At 42.3% G+C, this 8,581-nt stretch overlaps 1 protein-coding gene across 3 annotated transcripts in view; it reads right to left on the bottom strand.

The window, feature by feature from the left end:
- ptbp1b (polypyrimidine tract binding protein 1b) overlaps nucleotides 1–3,698 on the bottom strand; it is a 29,171-nt gene extending 25,473 nt beyond the window's left edge. For 2 of the 3 annotated variants that reach the window (XM_088622329.1, XM_088622328.1), the window contains exons 1-2: nucleotides 3,551–3,698; nucleotides 1,301–1,354 (exon numbers count right to left, since the gene is read on the bottom strand). In XM_088622329.1, the coding sequence (XP_088478455.1) occupies nucleotides 1,301–1,354; nucleotides 3,551–3,558 (62 nt within the window). In that variant the 5' untranslated portion in view covers nucleotides 3,559–3,698. The remainder of the gene's footprint in view (nucleotides 1–1,300; nucleotides 1,355–3,550) is intronic. The other variant, XM_088622330.1, reaches the window with a different exon arrangement.
- Between the last annotated feature and the right edge of the window lie 4,883 nt (nucleotides 3,699–8,581).

The raw sequence follows: 8,581 nt of genomic DNA on the forward strand, positions 1-8,581 counted from the left end.
TCATATCTCAATTATCTTTAGCCTGTCATTTTTAGATCTGGCACTAATTATACGACGTTTCAAAACTGAACTACAAGAGCAATAAAATCCGAACTCCTCACACTAACGTTTAAGCAATCCTAAGATTTGCTCTTACTTTCTTTTCCTCCCTCAACCCAGTAAACCATCAGTCTTTGGAAGCACAGCAGCCTGAGCATATGGTTAAAAGGCACAGACCCACACTACCAAGAAAATGGTAGGAATTAAAATTCATTACATGTGTAGGATTTGCTTTCAGGAAAAACTGACCCTTTCTGGTATTTTAAGCAAAACACTGCAACAGTTTTCAGAACCATATGGGGACACATGTAATAGAAAAACAACTTATCAGTTAACATTTGTGTCACAGAGGAAAGGAGATGTGCAAAGCAAAGTCTTTCAGAGTCAAGGCGCCTGCCTGTGTAACATGTAATTCGAGTCTACCAGTGTCCAGGCTCTCGCATAAGCACTAGTCGGCTTTTCATAGTATCAGGAAAATATGATGCAACAGGAAGTTATTTTTATACAGCCCACTGTGTACTGTAGTTCAGGCATCTCAAGCGCTTCACAAAAGAAACCAAGACAAAGAGGTTCACTTTCAATTCAAGCAACAAGTGTTCCATATCTAACTGCACAAATTACAACTATATCCATGCGACATGAGGATTGTGAAACATCAATATACTACTCTTAATACATAGAAATCTAAACATGCAATACCTACTGCAGACAGGAATATAATAAGGTTTTGACTACCAAGAACAAAGTTTAAGTTGTTAACCAAAAATGTAACATTTCAGATCAGCTTACATCACAATTGTGCAACAAGGGGTGTTCACCAATATTTATCAATGTTACTAGAAGTTCAAACCAATTTTCTGGAACAACTGGTAACATTCACATAGAACTGAGTCTCCCACTGTTAAAATTTAGCAATACAGTGTGGGAATGTTACTGCAAATCTCAATTTGAGAAGCCTGAGCAGGAGAGGGATGATTATCCCCTTATTCAGGAACGAAAGGTCTGCTTAGTGGTATTGTCTTCACAAATATTTTGTCTAAAGTTAAGGAATTCTGAGCTTATCAAAAGTTCCCACCCAAAGAGACTAAACCCATCTTTCACCCAGGCAGTTGTGTACGTGAGCAACCCAAGGGTCAATGTACACAGGGCCATAAACACAAGTAATCAGTACCAGGAAGAAACTAGAGCTTTCCATCGTCCTCATTAAGAAGCAGACCCCAAGAAAAGTCTACCCAGAAAGAGTAAAATGGGAAAAACTTACTCTTTTTCAGTGGCGTAACTGGATCCCAAAGGATACAAATCAGTCTCTAGACGGCTGCAGAAAGAAAAACATGCATTACTTCAGTATTGTTTGACAGCCAAGGGTAAGTTAGTTGCTTTTCTTGAAAGCAATAAGATGGACATCTACTGCAATGTCTATTGTAAAGTCCTTTCCTACTAGCATGACATTTAAAGTCCAGTGCAGCACTTTTTCAAGTGGACTGTTACATATTAGCAATAACTCAGAACTGCTTAATACAACCAACAGCAATAAAACTATCTGGGTCGTGTCTTTAATGATCTACACATTAACTTAACAGTATCGGGTGATAAGTGTTAATTTTTGGCCAAATTAGTATGCCTTAACTCACTCACTTAAAAAAAAGACATGAAGTAGCTCGAACTTGGGCGAACTGAAACACTGCTGGAAAACAAAAACGTATAACGAACCAATCTGCATTCCTGACTTTTACGGAACGGAAAAGGGTCATCAACCATTATGCGGGCTAAAATATCCACGTTTCTTGCAGAAGCGCTAAAGCAACATAACTAGATCTGGCAGCATGGACGGAATAGAGAAGTTTAAAAGAACGAGGAAATGGAAAAAACAACCACTAATGCTAACCTTGCCTGTAACTGGGAGTAGACTATTTAAATTACTATCTGCCCAGCGAGGCAAGAGGGGAAAAGGGAGCCAGAAAACCTAAGATTTTAAGATTTTATTAATGCGTCTCGGCAAAGACGACGATACGAAACCACATCGCTCGCATCACGTCAGAACATGAATGCCATCGGATTACATTGGGGAGGGGAGAGAGATCCCAAAGAGATTAAGGAAGAAAATGAAGAGGCGTGGGTCGGTCACGCTTCCCCCTGATTGGAGAAGGAGCTTTTAAACCCGCACATCTTGTGTTTTTTTGTACCCAGAGCCTCACACCGCCACGGCTGGAGACGACGCACACCGGCGCCCAGGTCTTCCCACCTGGACACGACCAGCCCCCACCCCATACCTCGGAGATCAACTTCCCAGATAAAACGGCTCTTTTTCAAATGTAAATCTGAAGCGGACGGGGAGTTTAGGGCCGGGCTAAACACAGGAATCCCCCCTCCCTCCCTCCCTCCCCGGCGGGGCCCGCCACTGACTTTCTACAAAGTTACCAAAAACAGGAGTTGGGACCCTACACCCTACCCTACCCCCCCAAAGAAACACGCCAAGGACCGACAAGCACCGCATTTCTGGGATCTGGCGGTGCAGTCCTCCGATCCGCAGGTATTTGTCTGTTGGCGGGTACTGAAATCACCACCATCGAGTGCTTCAACTGGTCGAGCCACGCAACCTCGACGTCCCTCAGGGCTGGCTTTAAAAACTTTTTTAACACCGCACACGGTTGGACGGGGACGTCAAAGTCCAGGTTAAGATCAGTTCACTCCCCCCCCCCCAAAAAAATACCCCGAGCAACGAGGGTAAAAAAAAAGAAAAAGTCCCCCCCCCCCTCCAAAAAAAAGATCCGAAACCCAGCAAGCGCGGCACCTCCAACTTGAACCCGAAATTTTGGTTTTCAGGAGGAAATATGTATTTTTTTTGTGTGTGCGCACAGCCCATCAGCTCGCCCGTCGAGGCGTCTCGACTCGGTTTTCCTTCCGCCATGTCGCGAACACAAAAAAAAAAAATAAAGAGGGGAAAAAAAAAACTTATAAAAATTTTAGCGCGTTGTATTGAGCGAAGGCGAGGAAGGAGGAGGAGGAGGAGGAGGGGGAAAAAAAGTTTCTCAACACCCAACTCCTGCTCTCCCAAACGTACGTGCTGGTCCTCAAAACTTGTCCGTTAGGCAGAACAAGACGCTCAACTTCCTCAGTGTAAACACAGCCGAGGAGCTGCACAAAACCGACACCCGGGACTCCTCGGCTCGCCTTAGTGTGAAAAAAATAATTTCCGTATTACAGTTAACTTCTAAACCACAGCGTTTTTACTTCCCCTAAGCCCGGACTACTTCTAAAAACTACGCTCGTCAGTTCGCCCCTCCGAGACAAGAAGTCCCTCTTCCGTTTTTTTTTAAAGATTGACTAACGTTAATTATTGCGAGAGAACCCCGTTTTAAGACAAGTTCTCCTCTTCTGGAGAAACTGTTCGGGTTTTGTTTTTTTCCGCCGGAAAGTCAGAAAGTTCTGGTGATTTTTTTTTTATCGTTGCTTTTTCCACTTCAGGGTTTTACCGTTTTTTTTTTTAAACGAATATGTTTCTCTTACTCACCCGTCCATTGCACAACACAGAACTGCAGGTCAGAGCAGCGAGACGACAGGCTAGGCGAGCTATCTTATAGTCCTACAAAATGGCGGAGAACACCAAGACGCGCTCTGATTAGCCCAGCGACAGGGGAAAACTGAAGTAGGGAGGGTCCTAAATGCGAAGTCACGAACCCTATTGGGTGGGAGCGAGGTCACTCGCTAAGGCGGGATAAAAAAGTTGAATACAGCTTTCTATTGGTGATTTGGGAAGCCAATCAAGCACTTAGCCGTCCCCCTCTGAGTATCTGATTGGTGAAAGTTCCCGTCCATCGAGGGCGAAGCGAAGACGACATTGGAGGGGTGCGATCAAAGTTAAGAGAAAAAAAGTGAGGGAGTGAGGTCGTAAAGTGAAAGTGGACGCGTGTAACTGACTCACGATTTGCGAGAGAAAAATGTTTTGCTGTAAAGCAGCGCGGTGTTGCTCAATAGTTTCTTCTGACTTGTTTTACGCGTTGTTTCCGAAGGAGTGAAGACGAGAGCAACAAGTGGCAACAAGCAGTCCTTTTTTGAAGAAGTAGCAGTTTTTTCACAACACGTAGTAATTCAGGGTACATCATTTTACGTATCGTATTTTATGTTTCAACAAATTAACTCAAAAAATATTAATTTAAACATTATTTATGAAACCTCGTAGGATCTACCACCAAACAGAAATAAAAAAAAGTCTAGTGACAAATATACGTAAAATTTCGTTCGTGAAGTTTCTGATACTCTTTAGAAGTCAAATTATTTACTTGACCCTAATGTTGTAGATCACTGTTGCTCACATAGCACTAACACCTTCAAGGTAATGGTCAGTAAGAGTCGAGGTTGCCTCTTCCAACGCCCCAGTTTCGCGCTGTTGTCTTCAGACAAAGGGCCATCATTCAAGGTGTGGCACCAAAGTCATCTTTGTTTGCATTGCGTTGATGAATGCAATTCAGGATTAGGGAGCAGATAGCGATCTCACAGGAGGGGGTCTGTATTCATGAACCTTAGATGGATGTTGTGCTGGGCTGGCAAAGATCTCATAATTTACAAGACCAAAGAGCACAATTCCCAGTGCATTCATGTATTATGGATTCACCTGGCTGATAATTTTATCCGACATTTGTACCCACCGAGATGTTTTACCAAAGGCAATCTGAGTGAAGTGGTTTGCTCAAGGGTACAATAGCAGCCCCCCACCCAGGACTCTCGGACCCACGACCTTCTAGTTACAAACCCTGAGCTATGACCAGCTCTCCAAACTCCTGCCGTAACTTCACTCACTCATATTGCCCAGATGACTTTTATGGTCAAGTCACGGGTAACCCAATCAGATTTCATTGGCTTAAAATGTAATACTTTAAAAACACAGTGCCGCTGAAATGATCATGTCTTGGTGAATGCACGTTGCCAGGGAACATTGATTGCACAATGGAGGCAACCTACTAAGGGAAAGAGGTCCTCATTCACCTAGTGAGAGAGGGCACATAAGGCTCAGCTCTTTAACAGGATGATCACGGAAGGCTAGAATACACCGTGAACCAAGGCTCGCAGGGAGGTGACCAGTCATAGAGATAGCTGACAGCTCCCTTCTTGGGTTTAATATCACGTTCTGCTTGAGTTTCCCCTCTGCGGCCTCATAGTGCAGTCATCAACATTTCCCGCATTCGTCACTTGAAGAAAGTAACACTTTTGTTTATAAAACAAGCTAGCGAAATGCCGTATTCCGGGGCAGCGGAGGGAAATATTTGGATAGGCTGACCCCCAGGGCTAAACCAGTAAAGCCTGGCAGCAGACAGCCGCCGGAATCCCTCCAGCAGGTTTGGGTGGGATGTTTCCCCCCTCGGTTTCCCACCAGCCAGATGGTTTAGAGAGGTGCATCGCTGACTCCAAAGGCCCAGGCACGCAAGCAGACGGTGAAAGCTGATAGTGTCTCTTTGCTCACTAAATAATTCATAAGGAAAAATAAAACCATCTTCAGACCACGAGGACATTCCTATCTCCCCTTCATACCTGTTTCATAACATTTCCCTCCACAGGGCAAGAGTTTAATAAAACCCATTAGTTTGAGTAAAAACTTAACTTAATAGCTTTAATATGTCTGTTAGCTATAGTTTCTAATAGAAATTTCAACATAGCACTGATTATTGGATATGCCTAGAACTTGAATTATTACAGTTCAACTTAGATGTGATATTAGTTTAGCAATATAAAAAACTCACAGATCTGTAGCTGTAGCCTGTGCAAACCAATTCCTGTTAACTGGAGATAAACACAGGGCCATGGACATGAAGGAGTTCCTGAATCCTGTTTTTGCCTTGCGCCCACTGCTTGCCGGGACAAGCTCTGCCCCCTTCACGGCTCTGAATTGGATGAAGCAGTTAGAAAGTGCATGGATGGGTGTCTCTAAACAACTCTATTTACACTACAAAAAGTATACAGTTCTACAGAAAAACAGAGTGCATAAACAAACAGGTCCAGATAAGAACGAAACGTTTGAGGAATTGCCACTGCATTGTTATACTGTAAGTAAAACCTGCAAAAGTCTTCCCAGATTGTTAGACGCATCGCTGTGCCACCTTTGATATCACAAGACACGGTGTAAAATTATCCAAGGTTCTTTGAGGAAGCTGGGATTAAATTTGAACCCACTGGGATCAGTCAATGGTTTCACATTTGGTTCGCAAGCTGCACTGAAATGTAAAGTGTCATTAAATAGCAGTAATGCATCAGAGAGTTTTAATGAGCATCACTGCAAAAAGACTGAGAAAGCACAATTACATGCAGTGAGGCGTTAGAAGATCTGGAAGGTCTTTTTCAGCATTAATGTCCAATCAGCATTGACACACTTTCATAAGCACAGTCCATATAGTGGGATATTTTTTTTTCCAATTGGATTTCAACCTCTGTGACTTCAAAGACTTTGTTCCGCCTTTGATGTTAGAAAATAGTAGATCTGAATACCTCAGAGCCCAACAGGGTTATAATGGAGAGGAGAAAGACAGAGAGACAGATTGAGGGGGAACAGGACACAGTATAAATACCAGGGAGGGCATTCTCAGAAAAAAACAAACACATCTTATACAAGCAAGCCTGAATGCTGTCAGGAGTTCAAGGATACTTTCATGTTTGCATTTACCAGGTGCTCAATTTATTTGATTATCTTCTTGCCTTGTTCTTCCTAATTCTCTCGGCTGTTCCTCCTGTTTTTGAATTGATAAATTTCACTTTGCCTGTATTGACTGTTCCAGTAAAAATAAAAAATAACTGCAGGGCTTTTTTTACCATGAAACGGACAAGGGAAGAATATGACCATTGTGTCTTTCTCTCTGTAAGACGTTTTGCTTTTTCAGATGCTATTTCTACTAGTTCAACCCCTGACATGTCCTGTCTGTCTGGTTGGGCTACATATTTTAGTCAGGAAGGTATTTGAAAGTCTAAGCAAAAGGAATAGAAGAATTTCACAGACACCAGAGTAGATTAGCTACAACGGTCACCAAACAAGTTAGATTGGCCGAATTCTCATTAAATTTATGTTACTAATAATTTTAATAAGAACTTGCAGAGACATTCAGCTGATATAACACCTGTACAAAACATTTAACAGGTCCTTATATTCCAGGATCTCACTGACTTGTGCAAGGCAGGCTTATGTACTAGATGCTATAAATACTCATAGAAATAATAAATTCTCTCACACAAAAGTATCCACAGAAGATGCTATAAACTACCATAAAATGTTGATCAAAAATCCCTACAAGCTTTTTACCTAGCAAAAGTTATCAGAGAAGACTTCAAACCACAACTCATGTCAGTATCTTTGATTGCCTACTCAAACAACACACCCTGAGAACCACAACTCCCAGCACCACCACGATATGATTAATTGACTTTAGAAGAGGTGATCGAAGGGAAATGCAGGGGAATTCAAAACCTTTAAATGTCTGATTTCTTATTTTAACTCATGTGTTTTTTTTGCAGGATGTCTGGTTAACCAAAGCAACTGCTGATTAGTTGTTTATTGCTTTTATCAGATAGCCCTGAGAAGACCTTACAGTCTCTCTTAAAGGCACCACTCCCATTAATTGCTGTGTTTCTGGAGACTTACTCTTTATGCCTGGCGTGACACTGCAAGAGCTTCATTGAAGAGCAACACAGAATATAGTGACACTTGTTTCCCCCACAGGCCGGTTTGAAAAGCCTTTTGTTTTTTTGGAGTGATTATTTTGGCAGGTGACAAGTCCCCCAGCACACTAGGAACAGTAGAGAATCATGCAGCACAGACAGCACACATTACAAGAAAAAACAAGACAACGCAAAGTTTAAAAATCAGTAGATCCAAAATCAGGGGTCAGGGGATCCCTGGAAATCTCTGGGAAAATTCCAGAGGGACCCAGCAAAAGCCTAGTCATATTTTACCCCACGTTAAGCAGAACAACACCAAATCAACCTTCTCACTCAATGATCATCTTTGCTGTCACTAATTTGCTGTGCCTTAAGTGATCCACAGTTAAAGGTGGTGCTTATAATATTAGCTGATCGATGTATTTTTAATTAGGTTTACATTAGATGAAGCTGAAGATCCCAGTGGAAAGTCAGAGGCTTCCTATAGGAATTCCCATTCCTTTAAAAATCTCTCTTATTGCACATAGGTGTCAATGTAAAGCTTGAACCAGGACAAAACAAGAGCAACACGCAGGCACAGATGTAGTAGTAGACACAGGCCTAAAATTGATTTTACAAACACATGACCGTTTGAGCAAAGGGAACCGAAACTACAACAGCAAGCATGTTTTTAAGTAGACTTTTTCACTTCAGTGACACGAGAGACCGATTAAAGCAGAAGCGGAATTTGGAGAAATGAATGGATGATTGTGATCTGCCTGGGCGTTATTTTCCATATGGTCAGACTTACCTGCATTGAATGGGAACCTTCTTCCTGTTAAAAGCCACTTAATGTAGAGGGAGGGTTTTGGTCAATAAGCATACAGAAAATATGCTTCAAGTATTCAAAACTCAGTTGGCGTTC

This window comes from Lepisosteus platostomus, chromosome 27, assembly GCF_059453375.1.
Source record: "Lepisosteus platostomus isolate fLepPlt1 chromosome 27, fLepPlt1.hap1, whole genome shotgun sequence".
NCBI classification, from domain to species: domain Eukaryota; kingdom Metazoa; phylum Chordata; class Actinopteri; order Semionotiformes; family Lepisosteidae; genus Lepisosteus; species Lepisosteus platostomus.